The sequence below is a fragment of the Coloeus monedula genome (assembly GCF_965178545.1).
Source record: "Coloeus monedula genome assembly, chromosome: 2".
Classification (NCBI taxonomy): Eukaryota; Metazoa; Chordata; class Aves; order Passeriformes; family Corvidae; genus Coloeus; species Coloeus monedula.
In genome coordinates, this window is record NC_138782.1 from 47,122,674 (window position 1) to 47,147,335 (window position 24,662).

At 40.1% G+C, this 24,662-nt stretch overlaps 1 protein-coding gene across 1 annotated transcript in view; it reads right to left on the reverse strand.

The window, feature by feature from the left end:
• The window catches only part of PCNX2 (pecanex 2), a gene marked incomplete at its 3' end in the record, with an annotated part of 149,319 nt that overhangs the window by 13,992 nt on the left and 110,665 nt on the right, over window positions 1-24,662 (reverse strand). The window contains exons 24-28 of the mRNA XM_082276849.1: window positions 23,837-23,895; window positions 22,909-23,124; window positions 12,255-12,508; window positions 7,717-7,950; window positions 5,481-5,584 (exon numbers count right to left, since the gene is read on the reverse strand). Of these exons, the coding sequence (XP_082132975.1) occupies window positions 5,481-5,584; window positions 7,717-7,950; window positions 12,255-12,508; window positions 22,909-23,124; window positions 23,837-23,895 (867 nt within the window). The remainder of the gene's footprint in view (window positions 1-5,480; window positions 5,585-7,716; window positions 7,951-12,254; window positions 12,509-22,908; window positions 23,125-23,836; window positions 23,896-24,662) is intronic.

The following is a 24,662-nucleotide window of genomic DNA, read 5'->3' on the forward strand; positions in this document are numbered from 1 at the left end:
ATCCATATAAGATACAGCTCTCGTTATTCTTCCCATTGTTATGCTCTCTCCTGAAGACACTAATGAGATTATTACGAAGCTGTAAAAGTCAACCACTTTGATCTCAGGCCTGACTCTCAACCACTTTGATCTCAGGCCTCACTCAAGGTTGTTGCTGCTTTCTTGGCCCACTTTTAACATACCTCAATTAGTAATCTGCTGTAGTTACAGGCTGGTTCAAAATATTTTAAAAACTAGTTAAGGTAAAATTACATGTCAAAGAAACAACATTAATCTCTAAGAGACATAACTACTACACCTGGCAACATTTCTAACCCTCTGAGCTAAGAACCTGAAAAGCTGCTGTCACAACTGCAAGCTATTTTAGAACAAGACTGGTAGGTGCGTGGGAACCGTCAGCCCCTTGAATGTGCAGAGAACAGGGGATTAAGTAGTGCCACAAACACCAGAGGCAGGGCAGCTGTGCCAAAGCAAATACTCCCTCCTATTGCACTCCTTACACTCTTCTGGCAGCTGAAACCAAAAGCATTTAATGCCAGCCTGAAAACACTATGGATGCAGAGGAATGAGCTGGTGAATATCTCAGTGTGTATTTTGCACACCAAAACCCATCCTCTGTCTACAATCTGCAGACCTTCTCCAATGTTAACTGTAGGTTTATTTAAGGAGTAAAGGAATGTGCGTGTCTGTGAGCTAGTAATGACCGGAATGTCATAGTTCACCTGAAATATTTTCAGTGGTAGCCCTTCTAATTGGATATTTTAGATGACAGTGGTTGTGAGCCAAGAGTCAAACTTTTCTGCCCTGCTCAGTTCTGGCAGACATCAAGCTGCACTGTCTGCTTGAACTCACCCCAGCAGTGCAGCACCACCAGCAGCACTGTGGTGCCATGGCCTGTGCCCTCTGTGTCTTCCCTCAGATGCTGGGCAGTGCAATGGGGTGACCAGGAGGGAAGGGGCAAGTGGGGCCAGCTGCTTCCCTGGGCTTCAGACTGAGCAGCAGCTCCTCTAGGCAGAGGCATTCCTTGGAGTGACCCTTTGTCCACACTGAGCTTGGGGAACCTGAGCAGCCAGTCTTGGTAGTGTTGGAAGTATCTGATGAGAGATGCTTTACTGAGAGATTTTTGTATTTTTCCAAATTTGAAATTTTTACTAAATATTTATTTACTAATAGCTTTAGTGGCTGAATAGAATTATTCTGCAATATTTTAACAAATACATGGCTAAACATATCACTCACATTTGAATAAATGAATGGTAATGTCACGTCATTCTTCAAATTGCATTTTGTGCAGGAGGCCTCCTAATGACAGTTTAAAAGAGCAAGTGATTTGCATTGCAATGTTCTGCCTCCTAAATGAATGCATTTATTGTGTAATCTAGTGTTAATGTTAGGTTTCTACTGACATTTACATGAACAGGTACACTGAATAATTATTTACATACATTATATAAGAGCATTTAAAATCTTGGTTTACACAGTGACATTTGCTGATTAATAGATTAGACAAAATCATGTGTAAATGAGTGCAAATTGATAGTTTGCATACACAATGTAAACTTGACTCTCAGCTCTGTAGTGCACAGCCCATGGTAACATTACCTTTGCTCTACTGCACAGCAGTTGGATGACTGTCACTCCTCCAAGACACAGCAAGGACTAGACTTAGTCCAGAGAAAGTTTCCTACTACCTGCATAGTCACCTCTGAGAATGAGACATGAACTGCAGAGCACAGCAGATTCTTGGCTGGTTTGCTCATACTGAACATCTCAAATGCTTCATACAGTGCGGAGAAGAGTACAATGCCTACCTAGCCCTTCCATCTCAAACTCAGCCCAAAAGGTCAAGCAATGTTGTACACAAGATGCTCCACAGAGAGAATTAATAGAAAGTCCCGAGATGATGTTCGAGGTAAATTCTCAGTGCTTACCAGAGTAATCTAAATCTGTGTTTTTGTAATCCAGCATTTGAGTGTGACAAAGCATGTGCTGGGAGCCCTGACCACTGACAAAATGACCCAGAGCCAAGAGCCAGAGTCATGAAATGGCCTGGGTTGGAAGGGACCTTAAAGATCACCTAGTTCCAACCTCATACATGTGGTACATCCTCCTCTCATGCACACATCTGGCTGTGGGACTGCCTGCTCTGACCATTCCTGAGAAAACTAAGACCCTCTTCAGCACCAGTAGGCTCCAAAAGGTTCCCAAAATATCTTGGCACCTTTTCAAAGAAAAGGACTGTGAAGCATCACCCAAGGAGAGGTTTCTCCAGCTTCTGAGGACTTCGAGTACTTCTCCCCCATCTGACTAAATGCAGAGCTGCAGCAGTCTCAGAGCTGGGGGCAAGGACCAGCAGGAACACTCAAAATCGCCCTTGGTGAGAGCTGCTGTGCTCTGCCAAACACAGAGAGGTGGGGGTGCCTGAAGATAATTCTTGTGAGCAACTCCTTCTGGCCTCATCAGCATTGCACATACTGGACATCCTTCCCCTGGCATGCTGTATAACTGTATTCCTATCGGAGTGTCACTGACTTGCTGCTCATTTGTGTTTAAACGAGTTGTGCAGATCTGTCTGAAGCAATAAACACTGTAAGTAGGGTTAGACCTGCCCTTCGTGCTCAAGTGAATATATTTGGGGGATTTCTGTTGATAAAGGTCTTGATGTCAGGGGGGTAGGGTACCTATTACAGCTGGTGGTGGGGTCCGTGGCTGCGACCCAGGAAGAGATGACCGGCCCGGGGAGATGGTCCCGAAAGGAATCGCCTTCCCGGGGTCAGGTGTCTTCCTCTCAGCTGCTGGCAGAAGAGCCCTTGCAGAAGCTATCAGCTCTTTAGTGATTATCAGCTCGTGATTTCAGCTCAGCTCTGCAGGGCTGCCTCTAAGGCCAAACCAGACCAGAGAGAGACGAGCAGACCCGTATGGCTGGTTCCGCATGAAGGGAGCTTTATTGGTGGTTCCCTCCGGCGAAGGGAAGGCCAGGGACGAGCTCTCCGCCTACAGAGGCAAACTGGTCTTCTTTTATAGGGATACAGGGGATCAGCAAGGGGACCAATGGGTTACAGAGGGTCTGAGACAGACCAGTGGGTTACAGAATGATCTGCATAGGGTCTCCCAAAGGATTGTGGGTCTACCTTTCCTTGCCATGACTCAAAAGTGGTTGCCTTTTCAGGGAGTCCTGCTGGGCGATTGCGAAATCTTTTATCTCAGCAGACATCCCTCCAGGGCAGTGGCTGGGCATATCCCACAGGTACCCACCTTGCTTAGTTAATAATTTCTACTAAATTGGTTTTTTCAGTCAAGATACATACATTCTGAAAGACAATAAGAAACGTATTTCACCAAGCTAAAGTCGTGCTTTGTAGCTGCAGCAATTTATAACTTCAACTGTGCTACTCAGATTCCTTTTCTATTTCTCCAAATCTTTCTGACAGTGGAAATGCATTAAAGGTAATTTAACCAGGTGGGGAAGTGACAGTTTTTCCACAGTCAAACTTTTCTGGGGAAAGCTTTTGTGAAGTAGGATTGGAAAAGATACCAACAGAAGCTTCCACTTAGTCCCTTTTATGTCACAAAATACATTTTAAAAATACAATGATATGATACTGCCCTGGAGCACTTGCTTAATAAAAAGAAAACCAGGACTTAACTGAAGATTATATAGAACAGATTAAAAAAAAAGTGACAGAGCTGTGCACCTCAGATGACTACCCCAGTTTTTGCCTTTCTTTCCTCCCCAATAAATGTATTTTTAAATATGGAGAGTCCACTTACCAAAAGAAAGGAAGTAATTCGGTTCATTGGTTATTTGCCAGATTTAGCTGAGTCCTGAAATTATTGTTAAAATCTTTACAGAACACTACACAAATAATTATCCCCAACATTCATACTTTCCATGTTAAGCTTTGGAAAGTCTCTGATATTATTATCCCTTTGCATTAGCTACTAACCATGTAAGCCAGTACAAATAGGTGACATTGTTATTGTATCTGTACCAGTGCCAAAGCATTGTAATGAGGATTTTAAGATCCAGTGGAAAGTACATGCAATGTGATGACAGTTTTAGGAAGCTTTTGTGATATTTTTAGATGAATTCCTAATATTGCTGTGACCTACCTATTGCAGGCCCAGATCAAAAATCACTTTAATCTTTTCTCAAACAAATATATTAAATGCACATAAACTTTTCCATCATGTCCCCAAACTCTAAAATTTAGATCATCAAAAAAATAAAACAATTAAAAAAATATCAATGACTTACCAAACATCACACTAATTTGAGTGAATAGAAATGAAGGGAGAAGAAATGCAACCCAGAAGAAAACTACTACAGGAAGGGAATGTGCAAAGACTAGTAGAAAAGAGATGACAAAAGCCACTTTAGAAAGCAGAAATCAGCAGCACATCAAGAAATAATTTACGTGGGCCACAAACATTTTGCATGGAAGACATAAAACAAAATGTTATAAATGTCTCAACAGATAACAAAGCTAGAATGAATATTTAAAAGGACTGTTTTATCTTACAATAAAATGCATTCAAAATCACACATGCTGTCTTTGTTTGCTTGTTAGTAAGACAAATCCTCTCGAAGGAGCATGTTGATAGAGGTCTAGCTATCTTTGCTCACCGTTCTGTGCCAACACAGCAAGGTCACTTAGAAACTGTATTTGTTCAACTTCTCCATTGTTACTAAACTCCTGTGAACACAGAGGGTTCAAATAGATCTAATAAAAACCTAAAATTACATGGGAAGTTAAACTTCATTAAAATAATGATTATTTCATTAATAAAATGCCTCATCTATAACACAGTGTAAATGATACTGTATAAAAACCAAACAACTCAGAACTCCCAGTGAAAATGGAAGAATCCCTAATGAAAATATAAGATGAAGAGCATATTTAGAAACAATCTCAATGAAGCATATTTTAATTAACCAGACTTCCTAGGAAGAAGTGTTTAGAATGAATGAACAAATGAGCAAGGTAGACTGAGAACAGACAAAGCTGCAGCCTCAGGAGATGAGAAATTCTCCCTTCCTTAGTTGCCAGAATGAAGTGGTGCAATGAACAGGAATACAAGTCTGAGGAATACAGAGGGGAACCCTTATACATTTATTATTATTTAGCTAACTACAACTCAGATGACAGTAGTTTCTTCCTCTTCTGGAGATTTCATCCTCCTACTGGAGTGCCAGAGGAAGGACAGCATTCCAGTAGCCAGGCATGAGTGAACACAAGCAATAACCATTGGTACCCATTCTTTCCATGAAAAAATTCTGCTTTGCCCTATGAAGTAAAGACGGGTATTAGTTATTTAGCCAACCACAAAGAAAAAGATGACCAGGAATGACAGAAAACATTTTATGGAGGAATGAGACCTTCACCTTGATCTAATCTTCTCTTGAGATCCCACATCACGTGAAAAAAGACAAACAGGTCTTTGTTTTAACCTGAGGAAAAAGGATTCCTAAAAGTTACCTGATGGCCATATTGTGGGATGCAGTTCCCAAAGCTCTCCGACCCAGTATACACAAGGCAAAGGAAAGTGTCACTAGAGGAGAATCCTCATCACTGTCCAGGTGCTACAAAATTTTAAGATTAGCATGTTAGTCTAAGTGCAAACATCATATTTAAAAGCACCACAATACTACAAATGGTGACATTCATAAAATTTGCATGTGACTGGACCTAGACACCAAAATGTTCTTTCCCATTAAACAGAACAAGAAAGAAGACCATCACCATCAGAGGATTTTTGCAAAATGCAAGCTTATTTTGCCCACTGGCTAGAAACAGAACATTTCATTCTCAGGTAGTGAGATCCCAAGTGAAGGGAGCTTCAGTGGTGGTGGTTTTTTATTGTGGGGTGTTTATTTGTTTCCACTCCTCCCAGATCTGACATTCTAAACTGGAGGAGATTCTTTATTGTTGAGAGACACTGCAACTGGAGATAACCAAAACCCTTTCACGGGACACAGTTCCTATGAAACCCTACCACAGATTCCAGAAGTACAATCTATTTGGAAGTCTGGAGGCACACAATTTTAGTGAATACCTATCTAAATTGTTGATGACACTGACTGCACATTTTAACAAGCAGTCAGAACATTTCATTTATGTTTACTAGCTCAGGAGAGGTTTTTTTACAAAATTTTCACAAAGAAAACTTTGCTATCAAGGAGGAAAAAATTGGAACAACCCCCGTACATGTTAATCTTCAGGAGGATACGGATTATTATTTCAGTCCATGCAATGAGTGATTTCTTAGAGCTTTCTTTGACTCTAAAACTGAAGCCAATTATAATGTAGCTCCTTCTATAAAATATATTGATTTTCTGGGTTATGTGTACAGTGACCTTGGTTTTATTTATCCCATCTCCTACATGAACTTTGACTTTCTATAGTCAGTGAATTAAAAAACAAAGGTAAAATATGTAAAAAAAAAAGATAAATGTGTGTGTGTGGCACCAGTGCAGCCATTAATTTTCCTTTTTAAGTCTAACTTACATGTTTCAAGTCCATTGGCATCCCTAAATCTATTATTGAATTTGAAAATCTAAGCCAGAGAACAAGTGGAAAGGCATCAATTAACAGTGGCTTTCCCTGCACCGTGCAACTCTGTGTGTCAGAACTTGGGAGCTGAGACATGGAGATGAGAAAGAAAAGAAGTGAAGTGTTCCCAGTAGGAGGAGATGGTGGGAAAGGGCTCAGAAGACAACTCAATGAAAACAATATCGATACGATGATATGCAGGGGAACTGGTGGAACGGTATTCAGCATTAGAGACATGACAAGGAACCAAAGTGGAGCAGAAACATTTGGTGATGATCCGAGAAAGACTCAGTGATGTTACACCAGCTAAGGTCAGTAACGGGATGTGCAGTCTGTGATCCTCAGCGGAAAAATGCACAAATACAGCACATCGTGTCCAGCAAAGAGACACTTCTCCATTTTTGCCATTATCAGCAATAATCAGAAAATTAGATCGAGGCAATATGCTTGTTTGAAACTGTATTCTCCCTCTGGGCTATTTTGAGTATTCCATGGAAATACAGTAGAGCATTTCTGACAAATGGCTGCTGACCATCAGGAATCTTAGTGGCTCAGAGCATGCAGAGGTACAGCTGTACATCTGCCCTTGACCTCCTAGAGCTGCGAGACGTTTCACGTGGTTTTGTGGCGTGGTTCACGTCTGAGTCACGAGCTCTCAGAGGTGACCTATGCCAGCAGTGAGTGTGCCATGCACTCCCCTACCATTCTGCAACTCTGCCCAAATATAGGCAAATTTCTGAAAAGGATACACAGACATCACAGACATCTGGCAATTGTACCAATCACTGGCAACACTGAAGGAACTGCAATGCTCTGATGACATTCTCTGAATGGAGCCTGCTCTAGCAGCACTTCTGTGAGCACTTGATACATCCATGCTTTCTAGAGCTGATGAAATTAACATCGTTGGAAATGTGCACAGTAAAGAACTGGCTCTGTATTCAAAGACTAATGCTCCTTAAGCATATGGGTAGTTTCCAAAATATGCTTTTTCCATTCCACAAAACATACGTTTTCCTTTTAAATTAAATCGAAAAGCCTATATGAAATAAATGTTATTCTACTAATTCTGAGCAAGTAAAAGAGTAGCCATACATCATTTCACTCATATCTCAAGAATTAAAACTAATACTACTAAAAAAAAATTAAAATTGGCACGTACCTCCACCCTTTTCCTAGCACAGAACTGAATCCAGTCCAGATACACACTGCAGAAGCTAGCTCGTGTTATTCCTTGGAGACACGGAACATAATCTTCATCTATGTTAACATTAAACATTGCAAGGTCACGTTCAATATAATGCCACTTTGCATAAGGCTGCAGTATCTTTTGGATGGATTCATCTTTTATCCAGTCAAGGATTTTGGGAGAACTTGCAGTAAAGTATATTATACTCTGTTGATAAAATGTGCAAGCATTAGTCACTCTAAACTCTGATTAAAGCAGACATATTTTACACAGAAGAGAGTAAGCCAAATAGGACCCCATTAAGAACTCTAATAGTATATATATATTTCTTACATTTTACTGCTTAGCATCATTAATGCTTCACAAAAGTGTTCAAGTTAGAAAGATGATAATAATTGGTATTGATAGGAGACAACAGAAAAAGAAGCAATATTTTTAATATCCTTCTGCCTTACAGGAAAATCAATACAAAGATAGGAATAGAGAGTTCCAGCTTCAAACATGTCAGTACTAGTGGGGGTCTAGAGTCTATCACCAAGAAGGTGGTATCAATAATAGCTTAGGCATGTTTTGGAAAAGCAGTAGTAGAAGGTCACATCCTCAAAATAGGGCTCTTTTCTCCTCAGTGGAATTACTGTTTTCTGGGGATGATGCTTTCCTAATTCTTTATTAACCCAAAAGATGAGATGTGACAGATGTGTATGACACAAGTCTGTTATTTGTCAATGCAGAAGTAAAGAATAATATATTTTTTCTTATATGTCAGGTTAAAAAGCTCATAACTGATATAACTGAGTTTGCTTTTAAAGCACTGAAGGGGGAGCAGCATTCAGCAGGGGCTCTTTTACCAAACACATAAATGTTAGAAAGCAGCAACACGTATTTCGTATCTGTGCCTGAGTTTCTAAGTTTAAGTCCTTCTAACTGCTCTGTCTGCATACATTAAAATAATAATAAATAAAAAAGTAATTAAAAAAAATCTATCCAAACACAACTTAGAGTATATTTTCAAAAGAATATGAAACTTAAGAAGTTCCAGTGCTTTCCATCAGCAGGAAAGTCCCATTATAATGTTTTATAATATTAATTTAGAGTTGGATTCCAAAGCAAATGAGGAGCAAGTATGCATGACTGAAGATCATATAGTTCTACTTTACCCAGTCAATGGAAACTAAGTACTAAGTAAATAAATGTATAAAATGAAAATATGATGGATTACAGAGGACAGAAGCACTACCAGCCCTTTTAAAAACCCCAGATGCTCTCCATAGTTTATCATTCAAATTGTACAAAAACACACAAGTAAGAGCAGAATCAAGCTTGAGAGGAAAAATACAAGTCACACAGATACAGACAGGATGGACCCTTAATTTCTTGGCATGTGGAGAACAATAGACTCCTTAAAAAAGATTCATGCAGAAACAATAGAAGCCAAAACCACAGCACTCAGCGAATACACAGACTTCTTGAATACTAAAAGATGTTTAAATAAGAATATATTGAAGAAGAGATGGAAGAGGCACAAGGGAAAAATTTCACAGTAGTTGGGCAGGACATTATTTCAAAATATATGCAGAAGGGCTACAGGAGCTGACCCACTTTATTTGTGGGGAATAAAAGTCCTTTCATAATGAGAAATATATGCATTTCTAGGCTGTCAATGAAACTGCAAATGAAATAAATATGATTTAGGAATAAGATGCTCAGTGCAACTCATTGTTTAAAAGACCAATACAATAATTATTCTTGAAGGATAGAAGAACTAAAACAAAGCATACATTCTCTTTGTTGATTTTCAAGATAGAGTTTGCTTTTTTTATTATCCTCATCTGTGTTTACAAAGAAGCTGATTCAGCTGGGAAAAAAATCAGACTTGCAATCAGACACAGAAACAACAAAAACTTCTGTCACCTAATTAAATTCTGTTCTTGGTAACTCCTCCAAGATATGTTTTGTGCTCAAGTACATCCTCAGCTATATGGCAATTCTGAAACAATATGGCAAATATTTACAATATTGTAAGCTACAGACAATAAACCAGAAACACTCCAAATGCTCAATGCAATGGAAGTGCAGTTCCTGCAGGAACTCCAGCCTCAGTGTTTTTCTAGTTTGTGAATTATGTGACCTGAATACTGCCTTACCTATAGTTCTTCTTACAATTCCTTTCATAACATTAAAAAGGAAGTGTCAAGGACTTTTAAAATGTTCACAGTGAAACTGCACAGGGTCTTGATGTAGATTCCCCCAGAAGAAAGAGCTGGGGAAGGAATGAATTCTTACCTCTGTGTCTGATGCTGTTTATTTGGAGGCAAGCTTTAAATAAAGGAAAAAAGCTGATCTAATACATATTATAATCTTCTCACTTTCCAGGGTTGTACTAAGGATTTTACCAAATCTTTTTAAAGCCCCTGTTTATGGAAAAAACTAATTACTTTAAAAATACAAGAAGAAAATACCCATATAACTTTCCTTTGGGAAGTGACATTCTAAAGAAGGGATTCTCCTGAGTGCACCTTCCCTTCATTGAAGGGAGCTCCAGCCCAGGCTAATACTGAAGGTGCCAACAGGTTATTTTTATCCTCTGTTCATCCTTCCCTAAAGACAGAAGTAGATTAAAAAGACCGACTGTGTGAGACCAACAGCCTGACAATGAAGACCAACCTTTCTGAGAATGAAGGTCTGTCAATGCAGTATAACAGCAGTGGCTCAACTAAATCCAACCAGAAGAGATTTGATTTTCACACTTTCAGAGCCATCAGTGGTGAACATGAACTCTGCAGAGAGTGGAGATGGAGCCACAGCACACCTCAGTCATGTGGAGAGCATTTAGCCCACGTCCCTTTTCTTCAAGACAGGATCAACTAACCACACCTGTATCATGTGGGATGAGTTTGTCTAAGCCATCTCACCTATGTCAGCTGCTTCTCAGGTGTGTCCAGAACCAGAGGCTCTAAATTACCTTTCAGTTAAGTTTTATGTCCCATGTGATGAACCTCACATTTCCTCAAGTCCTTCATATATTAATTCATTTTAAGGAACAAAAACAATTCCAGTTTACAAAGTATAATTCTTTATTACTTTAAACTAATAAGATGCTGATTTGATTGCAGCTTAGACTGGGATTTTTTCAATCTCATTCCCCATCAAAAGCCGAGTCATATGCCAGTTTGCATCAGTTTATGTTCCAGTTGTTCAAGTTACCTTTTAAAGTAAAGCAAAGCAATTGCAGCAACGTACTCATTACAGGTTAAAGAAGGGTTGTTTTCTGGTCTTTGGGTTTTGTTGTTTAGTTACATTGCTTTAAAACAATTTATAGCCACAAAACCCACTTCTCAAATGAAAAAATCATGCTCACATGCAGTTTTATTTCTAATTAGTTTATTAAATAAAGCAGGTTGGTTACCAGGCCATGCTGCCTGCAAAATTATTTACAAAATCCCAGAAGTAATCAACAGCATGATCAAAGCAGCTTTGTAAGGCAATGAGCTTGTTTTTACTACATTGGTTCATTTGCAAAAAATGGTGTTTAACTTATATGCAACCGGTCTCTCTCTGAAGTTGACAGATTTTTACAATTGCAGAGATGTTAGTAGAAAGGAGATGTCAGAGATGGTTTGGAGCTTTAGCAACTGGCTTCATGGCAGTACCAGTGGCATAGGAAGCAGCATTTGGCTCTTGCTGTTTCAGTGGAAAACTATAATGCTCAACTATAAAGCTCAAATTCTTCATTTGCTAGACTGGGAATTGTTTTGGCAGAGGATGAAGATGTCTTGCTAGACTATAAGGTTCAATTATTTTGACAAATTAGTATCTGTGTGGTTATTGTGATCTTAGTAACAATGCAAATACGGAAATGGTGTAAATGAACTGCTGTGTGATCAATGGAATAAACCAACTTCAAGCGTGTTGTGCTATACATGTAAAACAAAAGGTAAGAAGGGGGATTGCACTGCTAAAAAAGTACATTTGAGAAACAGCTCTTCAGAGGTTTCCCAAGAACTTTATGTTGTTAATCTCTTTCTTTTCTTTTCCAGAAAAAAATAACAAACCAGTGGAAAGGCCAAGGCAAGAAGAAATAACAAACTGTGAAGTGTTGTAAAACCGTTAAGAACATAAGTAAGAACACCTAGTCTGACTTTATCACTAGAGGTTGGTAACTCGCCTTCTTGATCTCCACTGAAGCATGCCTGCCATTTTCTGTACTAACTGTAAATATAAGTGATCAGAATTAAATTTAGCAAAGGGAGAAATGAATTAATTATCCCTATTCCAGTGGAAGGTATCCCTGCCCATAGGAGGAGGGTTGGAACTAGATGATCTTAAGATCAAACCAAATGATTCTACGGTTCTGTGATCTAACATCAAGTAGGTCTGACTGCCAGACTGTAGTGCAGATGGATAAACATAAAGCAAGAAACTTCAAATGCTCTTTCTTCTCTAGACAAACAGCATTTGTTCTATTTGACAAACCTGCCTAGGAACAAAGTACACTTCAGCAAAGAGTTTACCTTGATGTAGTATCTGATAAGGATTCTGCGCAGGTCGAACACTTGCAGCATGGTTGCAGCGTTGTTGTCGATGATGCTGTATCCTTCCAGGATGTACTGGGTTCGTGTGATTTCCCACGTCAGCCAGCGCAGGTTAAAGGCTGCATTACAGGACAACAGGTGAGGCAAGTGCCCAGGCTTACAACAGCAGCAGCCTTCGTTGTCTTCATCTCCTTCTGTTATAGCTTCCACTTCTCTCTGCTGGCAGTATGTCCCTTGGCAGCGAGAAAAAGAGAGTGTGCTGCCAGTTATTGAGGGAGGAGGAAACAAAGGACATCTTGCAAGCTCCCATTCAAAGTATGTTTGAAGGTTGTGTGCACTTAGCAAAAATCTAAAAGAGCAAGTTACAGCAGCAAACTCGATGTGCTAATTGATCCATGTGCAGCAGCAAATAAAGGGCTGTACATTACTCATTTACTATCACCTATAAAAGCCAAAAGGGCCTGATTTAATGTTCTAGTTCTAATGGGTTCTGAACTGAGCTAAACTACAGACCACAGCTTCTGCCTTAATAAAAACTTTCCAGGAAGCAACACTAAAGAGTCTCCCTCCATAAGGCACATTAAGCAAATTGATCCAAGTCTCAGTCTGCTTCTTCAACTAACATACTGGACCCAAAGAAGAATTTTAGTGTGTCAGAGCACTTGTAAAATCTGGGTTTTAGCAAACTATCTTGGAAAGCAGGTTCCAAAAATAACATCTACCGGGTTGTTCTCTCTCCCACTGGAGTAAAAGCTACTCTGGATCAAACATCTCTAATGAACAGCACTAGTGGCAGTACATCACAAGAACAGAACAGCTTTCTAATTAGTCTATTACACAGGCTTTAGATCAAAGTAGAGTACATTTTTCTAAAATGGATATGTTACCTCAAAATAAGTCATGAGGCAGATGCAGAAGCAATAATGTAAACTGTGCATTTTCGCCCTGTGCTGTGCACACTACATGGTCAAACTGAGCCCTTGTGGATTTGAAATCTGTGAATGAGGTTTCTGTACCATGTAGGGCACTACTAATAAAAACTGAGGCAGACACCCACGTTCTCCCCCCAGTATTCTCAAAATACGTGAGTTTTATGTTCTTGATGTATGCTTCTTTTTAAAATTTACTCTCCACAGGCTGTTGCAGAACTTACTCCCCACTGAGTTTGTACATAAATCATCTTTCACGGCCATCTCCTGTGATGCAAGTTACACATCTTGCACAGGCCTTCTGCCAGAGGTTCAGTATCACCCCACAGACTGCTGACTCCATCAGCTTCTAAACAGACTCGACAGGAGAGGAAGATGAAAGACATCACACTGCAGTTCAACAGCTCCCTCCCCACCAGGACCAACAGACCTGTTGTGCCACTGTAAATTGGAGAAGAATTTGGCTCTGTTCATCATCTGAACGTTCAGCCAGGAAAGAACACAGTGCCAGCTTCAATTCCCTGCAGTCTGCCAGCACCCCAAAAGACAGTCTGGAGCAGGACAGCATCCCAAAGGCCCTTCTGTGGAGCATGATGACAATTGTTGTGCCCTCGACTGTCTGTTCCACTCCCATCATAACTCTCTGGTCAACAACCTGTGAACTTCAGTTTGTATCAACAGAAATAGCATCTAGAATATTCCTTTCTCCTCACTAAGAAAAACCTTTCAAAATACAATAAAATATGCTAAATTATTGGTTATCATGTCTTTTTTGCCTGTGCACCTGGTAAAATGTATGCAGCAAGCAAAACATACAAGTAAAAAAGAATAGAAAAATCAGAAGGAAAAATCAGAAGAAAAAACAGGATTGTAGCCTTCAGAGACAGAGGAAAAAGATTCTCTGTTCAGTTCACTATGAATGCGAATTTACACCATGAACCCAGTGTTGCTCGCACACTGAGATGCATTCCTCCTTAGACTTCAGGGATACACAATATGAAAAATTATTAAATGTCTTCAGGTCATCCAAATATAAACATCTTGCCTTTCAATACTGCCAAGTACAAAACATGACCTATTAGGCTGATATTTCCAGTTGGACTGGACATGAACTGGACTGCTTCTGCTTCATATTTCACAGATTTCTACATTAATTAACACTTACTGCTCAACAGCAAAAAAAACAAGAACTGCTCTGGGTCAGCAGATGCTTTGGTGAAGTCAAGTCAGAAGACATCGTACTCAAAATGAAGTAGGGAAAACATTTCTTTGTACATTGCTTGAAAAGAGTAAAACAAATGTTCCATGCTGGTGCTGTTACTATTGTTATTATGTTTATTTTTGAAAGTTTAAAGGTCTCTCAGTATTACACTGAATTTAAGAGAAGATACATCCTCATCCCAGGTGCAAAATTAAGTATTGCCAAATGTTTGCAAGCAATGAAAAATGAAAACCACAAGGAACAAGTGTCACTGATCCCCCTACAACAACAGGATTTAAAGATGCCTTTGCTCTGTCCAGGTAACTATTCGTATATATATATTTTTTCTTTTGGTGTGGAAATACCAAATTTTATTTCTGTGGAAGGCTTTACTCTCTGTACTACCTCTTTCAATAAATGCCAAATATTATTACTGCAGTTTCTGTAATTACTAGTTTTCTTAGGGGACATATTTTGTAAAACACGGGGCCTAAGGAGGCTGGTAAGGCAAAGAAAAGGTGAATTTCAGAGACCCTCAGTGTTTAAAGGAAACTGTCATCACCGGCATAACAAACAGAACACGATGCCTGAATTATTTGCATTCTTAGCTAATTCTACAGGTTAAAATGCCTCCAAGTTGTCTTTGCTAGTTAATTTTAATCAGCTAGAGTTAAAATTATACTACGGGGGTGCAATCAGTGTTGAACTTGAGCACCAAGAGTCATTCTAACAGGGACCGTGTTATTACAAAAGGTCTAGGAAACAACCAAAGGAGCTCATGTGGTCATTTTACAGGTTTATTCCAAAGAATGAAATCTGGGGTGTGCTCTTCAGCATCTGGCAAACATGCACTTGATTAACAAAAGCTGTTTGATGGACTTGGGTACTGTCACCTTGGGGATTTGGTGTCTTTACCTGCGGCCTCTGGGGTATCCCTCTTAAGTTTAAAGATATAACCTGAGCCACAGCCAGTGCTCTGACAAAACACCAAATCCTCATTCCTGCTGATTAGTATTTCCAAACAACATCTAGTAAAAGGACTCAAGTCCACAAAGACAACATTCAGGCTTGATGCTCAAGTACATGTTGGTTCCCTCCCAATTCTTGCAGTCAATTCTAGAATGATTGCCAGTAATTTTCTCTCATCTTTAACGGAGCCTCACTTTAGTCCTCAATGCACTGGCTGGACTTCAATGCCAGATTGGCATTTTACTGTAAAATTTCATTTACCAGTGCATACATTAATCCTTTTTGGTTCATTACTCCAGACACTGGTACCCAGAGACTAAGAGCATGTGCTCAGCTTTATGCATTGAGCCAGAAGGGACAGGACACAGTAAATGAAGTCAAGCATCTGTGTTTATCTCTTACAGAAGGCTGGCCCTAGACTTTTTTGTATGTGCTATAAGCTGATGATTTAAATGACAACTTTTATATTGCTTCTCAAAAAATTAGCAAGTTCAAGCAACTCTGAGAGAATTATTCATAAAACCAAAGAGCAGGGAACAGAACGTGCACTTCACTTCTGCAATATAATTAAGTGTAGTGCCATTAAATATTAAAATACAGGAAAATGTTTTCACTAGTAATTAGTCATTTCAAAATCTGAGGGAAAACATTTTTTTACATTTCTTTCTGCAGTAGAAGGAAAATAATCTCATGCACTTCACTCAAGGTTAGTCATTCACTCTGACTCTTGCTAGTATAGATGAGACCAATTCATTTGTAAGATATCTAACACTGGAGGGTTGCCAAAAATCCATCAATGTAAAAAACATGTGCCAGCTGAACAAAGCAAGGTCAGCCTGTGTGAGCTCAGGAGAAAGCCAGGGTGAGAACTTGGAGCTCTTTGTATTTTCCTGACACATCAGGATTTGAGGACAGACTCATGCTCTGCCAGAATGATCTGACCTAAATGGAAATGAGAAAACTGAAAACTGAAGACTGCAATCTTGCTTCAAGAAGATAAAATACACCTAACTGAATGATCACCCAGCTTTCTAGAATTTAAGTCTGAAACTATAGCGTGCTTTTGAATTCAATTTTGAAAACTCAGTGAGTGAAAAGCGTTTTTCAAGACCTGAGGGGCCAGAAAAACAAAATCCATTACACAACTGCATACTTCTAGGAGCAGTTTTAATTTCCATAAAACACTTCAGTTTAACAACACATCCAGGACAGGGACAAATTATTGTGGCTGAAGGCAGCCATAGCTTCAGCCCTGAGGATTGCTGACATATAAGCAACTAGAGTGCAAATCTACACAGGAAGGGCTCATGCCCAGGGTAACTCCTGTCCTAAGCTGTGCAGAGGTCTCTTCACAGATGACTCCAGAAGAATGCCTGGTTGCCCACCCTTTGTTTGGCTAAACCAAGCACATTAATGTCTTACAAATAAATGAATTACAGTAGAATTGTCTGGCTCTGCTTCAACAAGCTTATGATGCAAATCCGAGTATTCCCAAAATCTGATAGAAAAGGCTCCTCCCCTCCTCAACCAACAGTTCCTTTCTGCTCAGGATAGCAGAAATAGCTTAACATGCAGCAAGTTATCACACAAAATAAGCACAACGAGCATAATCACAGCCATTGGAAGGCTGTCCTCTACTGAAACATGCATCAGATATGGTTCTAGAAACACAAAAAACCCAAATACTTCAAAGTGGAGTGAACTGAGCTCACAAATGGAAACTCATGAACCTCAGAATTAGACACATTCTGTAAACCTGCAACTTTTTTGGCTCCTTCCTGCCCTTTTGCTTGTGGAATTGGGATAAAGAACAGTATTTTATAGGTTCTGATAGTCTCAGCTGGTTTCAAAGAAAACTTTTAGGACTTAAAGAACAGTATCAATTCTTCAAACATCAAAGCTGCTGGTTTTAAAACTGTGGTTTGGCTTTCAGCTGCTTCAGGTGCTTGTATGTCTGAAAAACAACCTGGTTTTCAACCCAGATCAGTTGCTACAATAACAGGCATCCTCTCTCCTCAGAAACCTTTGCTTTTCTTGGCCCACAGACACACATTAAGAAAGACCACGTGGAAGTAGCATTCTCCAAAGATGTTTGTTGTTAAACTTGCAGCTACAAAATCCACAAAAACTTCTCATGTCACATCTTTTGCAGTGCAATACAACATGCAGTGTTTTGATTTTGGCAAAGATATTTTCTCAATAAAAAGGCTGCACTGCATTTAGCATTTTCCTTTTTTCCAGAAGTCTTCTCCAGTGTGCCCATAAATACACATAAAGTTGTGAAAGAAAGAAAAAGGAAAAAAGACATAAAATATTTATTCTAGTATGTGTTACAGAAACTATTCTAAGCCTGCCTATTTGAAATTCATAGACAGCATCCACTGCATCCACTGTTGAAGCATCATTGTACACCTAGAAAGGCTTGTACATCAGAGATTTCCTGCATTTAATATAAAGTATCCTCTTCCCTATTTCATGCTATTCTTCCCAATTAAACCACCAAGATTAAGGAAACCCCTTTGTATCCTTTCTCTCCATGTTTCTAGTATTTCCAAGAATTGTGTCTCGCAGTCTTTGTTCTTTCCCACAAACACTGCACTTCTGGTTTTTAACCTTCTCTCCCAAGGGATGTGTCAAAAAATGCTGTTTTTCTCTGAACTCTGTCATTTATCAATACCTTTTAATGTTCTGGTACATACATTGAACATACCTCAAGTGTGGTCTCAGGAAAGACATGAACATGGGCACTTTTATTTCCCGACAGCAAGAAGTGATTTGTAAAAAAATAAAACTTGCAACCACTCTTTAAATAAAGAATGATTCTTCCTAGTGCTACAGAGCCTTCAGACACAAAAATCAAACACAAATAAATATTCCTTACACTGGTAATGTACTTGCTACTGTAATAAAAGCATACACATGTGCTGCAGAAATGAGTAACTGTCCTTATTAGACACCATTATGGTGCCTAGAGCACATAGCCTGAACTGGCTGCTTTCATACACCATTTTGCGTGGGAAATAAGCTAGCTAACACAGAGAGAGCCCCACAGGCAATCCCATCCTGCTGCCACACTGTACAACTACATCTGTGTCTGCTCTGTGCTTCTTGCCTTGATCCATCTAATGAAGTTCCAAGTGAAGCATGAATATTGCACGTGCAACATGCAGTAACAAAAAATCACAGCAGAGATTTAGAAGTTCATTAAATGACTGAAGAATACTGTGCAGGAGTTACAAAACAGCTCCTGAAGACTTCAGCAACACCATCAGTAACTAGTTTCTACACATGTAATGCCTAAATGAATATTCTCCAAAAGACATTTTGTAGACACATAGACTAAACAAGAAAACATTTTAAATCTCCCTTGTTCTACAGGGAACTCGTGAGAGGGAGATATTTTGACATTGTTTCTGCTTGTTCCCTGACTGTGGGTTTTCCCATCTCTTCCTTTCAAATTAAATGATATGTTATGTATTTCTTCTGGCAGGCTGCTTTTAGCATTCTGCTGTGGTCTAACACAGACAGCAGAGTTAAGTTACTGAAGGGCTCAATTCCCCCACACCAGTGTGCAGCTCCTTGGAAGCGTTCCCTCCTAATGAGCTATGCAGCTCATTACTACCTTCTCTTTGCTTTCTATAAAGGAGGAGCTGGCCATTTCCTGTCAATGCCTGGAGGTCTTGAGCCTCCCCTCTGCTTTATACTCAGGATGAATGACACAATGGAGGCACATCCCCTCCCTGTCCGTGGAATGGGAGAGTGAAAAACTAATTCATCCAAGGTGTTTAATATGAACAGGACTAAAGACAGATGAAAGGAATCCCAGATTTGCTGACTCTCTTCTTTCAGTCTGCTCAGTCTGTACCTTCTTATGCTGCCTACAGGCATTTGGTTGGGTTTGTTTTTTCATTTAAAAGCTGAGACAAATCCTTCTGTTACAAACAGTTAGAAAGGCATCTGGATCAGTCACTTATAATGCCAACTCTCAATTAGGATGGACTGAAAACCAGGGAGGCAGCAAGTACACTTAAATTCAGAAGGCTCTGTGAACCCTTCTTCGGTCACTACCAGTATTGCCAGCACAGCCTTTCAGCTACCACAACGAGAAACACCCATAGGAAAACCCAGAGCTCCACAATGCAAATATTGCTTTTGGTTTAGTCATAAACAGAAAACAGTCACAGAGAACACTGTTGTGATTCACTCACTTCCAAAGCAAACACAGAATTCCTATTTAAGGAACAGCAGATTTTTGGGGCCCTCAATTAAAATTACTTGTTTGAAGTTAAGCAGCCAAAGCTCAGAAATTACAGATTACAAGTTCCTCCTCTATCCCTTCTCTCTGCCTTGCGGAAACCATTCTGTACAATGAAAGGAGTTAGGGTGCCCTGTAAAAAACAGTGCATGACCAGACAACTAAAAATAGGAATGCAGGATGCCCAAAGCAGAGCCTGGTGCTTAATAACTGCCACTTGACTTTGTAAACCATCAGGTTCTTCCAGGGCAGTTCCATACATTCTCTCACTTCTGCAGAAGAAAAATCCTACTGTATTCAGTATTCAGGCTGTATTCACCAGCCATTTTCAAGATTTGAAATGGGGAAGAATGTGCCCAAGTCCATGTGCCCATGGCTCTTGGTGCTGCTTGGTGGAAGCCCGCTCTACATTCCTGCCCCTGCAGGCAGCAATCCTGTTCAAGGGAAGGAGCAAAAAATGCCTTCCAAGGAAGAATTTCAGTCTCAGCTCTCACACAACATCCTTTGAATAGCCTTGATTCATCCCCTTATGAACTTCTGCATTCAGGTCAGCCCCTCTGGCTCCTTTTACTCAGACTAGTGCCTGAGTGTCTGGGTACCCCTGTGGCCTGCAGCCCCACCAAAGCAGCCCAGCTCCTTGTTGGCAGGAGGACCAAATCACATACAGGAAGGGCATGGTTCTGCAGCATAGTTCATCTAAAGCACACCAGCCCTCAGGGGTTACCTGGAGACACAAACAACCCTCTGGTGTCAGCACATCACCCCAGCAACTCTCCACTGGGCACACAGAAGATTATCTACTCACATTTTGGTGTCCACAAGGCTTTTTTTATAACCTGCATCAGGCAAATCCCAGGCATCCTTATCTGGCCTGTGCTTGGTTCCCCACTGGGCTCCTTTACTTCTCCTACTCCATCCTTAAGCAGGCTTGTAATTCATGGGATTTCTCTGGTACTCATTCTGCACAGTCCAGTGGGGTTCAGCTCTCACATGGTAAGGCAAATGGTTTGAGCTGGTTTTGTCTCAGGTAAGTTCCTTTGTTCAACCCTACATGGCTTCTCTGTTCCAGGCCAAACAACAGAATAGCAATACACACACTCCCAGTTTCTGTTCCCATAACAACTCCTCTACCCAATACTCTGAAAACCAGAGAAAACTTCCTTACATACCGTGTCTGTGAGGACACAAAATAACCACAAATTTTGTCTTACTCTTGGAATAGGATTATCCAGTGGGTTCAGAAAAGAGAGGGAGTCCATTTTTCTCCCATTTCCAACTACTTCCTCCTCTAGTATTGAGCAGTGTCTTCCCCCAGTGATACTCTGAGGGTGAGGAGGAATAGGGGACTAGATTTGTACTGAAGATGAGATAATGTAGATGAAACCCCCATTTCCTCACTCCTCTCCTCCTCCAGTAACTGGCATTGCTTTCCAGTTCAGTTTGCTGCTGCTCTCTTGGTCCAGGCCCCTTAAACATTCAGGTAAGAAAGAGGTGCTGCTTTGCTTTGACAGCCTCCCTCTGAGGAGTGCAAGAAAGACTGGGAAAGAGGATAGTCCTCACAAGGACTCAGCTGGCTCTCAACAGCAGCCCATGAAAGACATGAGAGGCTGTGGGGCTCAGCCTCAGCTAAATTTAAAGACCTGTTGCAGCTGGCAGACATGCTGGATCCATTCACAAAGCCAAACAGTATTAACTACAGTTAATTAACACTGAACAGCATTAGGCAATCTGCATGGAAAGGTCAATTTTCAGACACATTTAATTACTTAAACTGTAATTTTAGGGAATACAGAGATGCCTCAACATGTGGCACACTGCAATTTTTGAGCTTTGCTCTCAGATCCAAATGCCAAATGGCACTTGCTGGCTGTGAATGATCCTGGCTCAATGTCAAAGAAAGTCTTCCCAAACCACTTTGCAACAAAACTATCCCATTGTTCCCCAATCAGCTTCCAGTTTATTATGCCAGTCTGCTGGGCCCCTGATCTTTTTAACCAGCTAGCACGTGGCTTGAGCACCCTCTTATATGGTTTCATCTGTTTTCAATATTTACATTACTTCTACAGCCTGGCGATGGCGACGATAGTGAGGGACCCAGCAGTAATGGGCAACCACATAAAGGAAAAACAACCCGCCTCACAAAACTCATGTAATTTAAGTGGGAAGGAGATTGCTTTCTTCTGTTTGTTTCAAATCCCACACCAAACTATTTTAACACAAAAGGATGATCAGCAAGGATAAATTTTGGAAGTTAGAATGCAAGTACCTATCCCTGATACAGCAGCACCACTGCTCACCTTGGGGGCACCCAAAGAGAAGATGAATACAGGAATACTTGTGCAGATGTCTTAGAAGTTGAAGCAAGCCTCAGAACCACACATGCATGACCATGTATTCCTCAACAATCAACATCCGCAACAAGAAATTATAAGGCTGATACATAAATTATCTTTCTTCCTTTCCAGTTGTTTTTCCTTACAATTAGCATTTGTTCTGAATAGGCATCTCATCAGGTACTACAATACTAAGCTGTTTCAGGCATTTACTGTTTTCTTTCCATGTAACTTTGCTGAGGACACAAGAGTGTTATGTTCATCCCCACTACACAGGAAGGAAAGCGAACATGAAGCATTCACCACAACCTGTTCAACATCCTACGTGGAGTCTGTCACGGAGTCAAGACTTGAGCCCACACATGTTATTTCCTAGTCTAATCTTCCTACACTTGAGTGCATTCAAAGAGCCAGTCTGTCGCCTTTTTTCTCACATTCAACCTTGTTGAAAAGTCACCTTGATTATACTCTGCTGTTCTAGTGTGACAGAGACCATCTCAGCCCTGGCTTCTTGCATGGTTTGACACAGGATATTTTCCATGGAAGGAGTCTTATTTTGGTTTTGGTTTTGTTTTTTTTCCCCAAAGACAAGGTTTTTTGGGTTGAACAATTTTAAGGACAACTTCAACTTTCATAGTTATGGAGAAAAATAAATAATCTGAAAACATAACTAAGCATTACTCAAAATACCTGTGAACCTAGCAAACCACTCAACAAGCCTTCTTTCTGAAAGTCTTATGATATTGGAGAACATGGCTCTGAATTTCTTAACATCTAGATTTCAAAACAACATTCATATAATGATACAAAGAAGTACCAAGGTTTTAGACACAAATATCTGTAGAAAGGTCCTCAAACTCTACGCCCTACTACAGAGTTGTGATAGATTAAAAAGACAGGATTTACTGTTGGTTTCATTGTTATTTAAATCATCAGGGATCCTTACCTCGAAATTCGAGCCCTCTGAGCTGAAAGGTGACAAGGCCATTTCCAATTTCGATCAAATGCACAAAGGCATTTAAATAATCCGATGCCAGAATAAAACAGTCTCCTGTGTTGTAGTTTCCCCAGCGGCCCAGGATCAAATCTCCACAAAGAGACTCCTGCAGAGATCTTGTCAAATGCTCATAAAAAATGGAGTTGAGATTATTGTCATCATTTCCTACAACCAGAGCAGCACACATTCACAAATAAAAAAAATTATATAAAGCCATTCTGCATAAAATTTCATGTTCTTTTTCATTTCTATTTAACTCTTCTTCCTCTAGCTGGATGGTATCTTCCTGATACTTTATAGGATCTACATTTCCTAGGTAGCCCTTCAAAGCAATGGGAAGTTGCTTTACATGGCCATGGACTGGTGTTCATTTAATGCACTAACACCCAGCAGAGCAGCACACTATCTTTCCTACTTCTTCCACTTGCAAGCTTTCCAATTTCCCTCCTCCCCCCTCTCAAAAAGGTTTCTCTCCAGGGAAGAGGAGACACTTGTCAGCCCAAACTGCCCAGTGGTAGGGGCACCACTAACTTGCTGCTTTTTTTCAAAACTTTTCCCTGCCCACAGGGAAAAGCTGACCTCTGAGTCTAACTAGGGTGCCTGCTGCATATTCCACACAGACACAAATGTTATGATTAACCAAGCAATTGGCAGCCCAGCAGCTCTCTGTCTGATCAGCTACACATAACTGAGGAGTAAATTTACTTATTGGGTCACACGACTTAAAACTGGTGCTCTGCTACATTTAAAATGCTCTGGTTTGTACACACAACATTTACACCCCTTGCATCTCCTCAGCATTCCCAGCAAAGCCTCACCAGTGTAAATACATCACATTTTGCAAACCAAACAAGACACCCAAACTCCCAGGCCATACCTGCATCCTTTTCAATCTGAATTGCCAGTCTGGTATTGGAATGGTCCGATCTTTTGGTGCTGGAAATAAAGACATCTTTACAGCCAATTCTTTTTTTTAAAAAAAAGATTCTCACAATAAACACTTCTTTTGTTTAACATATCTCTTCATTTTGTGTTTATATCATTAGGCAGTTCACACTAATCCATTCATCAGGCATATCTAGTTATTTCAGGTCAGTGTTGCTATTGATATCGTAGCTTATCAGTACACTCTTTCTGCCATTTTCCTTCTTGTGGGGCACAGTCCATTCAGAATGTGGCATCTGACACAACACTATGTACTTAAATAATTGAACTGGCTCCAGAAACAGATCAGCCAGGTGCCACCAAAACAGTGAACAGAAAGAATATTTAATCAGACTTTCTCTCCTTCTAAGCCTTAAGGGAAACAGCTAAACTCAAGGAGTTTTCTTTGGGTGAAAACATTTCTGTGGATGTGTAACATCTATGGAAAAACAACAACAAAAAAAAATTCCTTTACTTAGTTTCATATTCAGCTAAGCAGCAAAAAGAGAGTCCCTGGTCATTCTTATTGCTTGAAAAAGAGTAAATTAGAAGCCCTTAGTTCATACCAGCACTAACCCTGTCACCCTTATGAATGACACATTCCCTATTCAGTATTTTCACTGTAGCAGTGGAATATAAATACCACAGGAAAAATGGTTACAAAAGAGAAAGCAACTAAAAAGGTAGATTGGATTGAGCTTTTATTACTACCTGAAACAAAAGACACTAATAAAGTCTGAATACAAGGAATGAGTAAATCACTGTGGGCCAGCATGTGC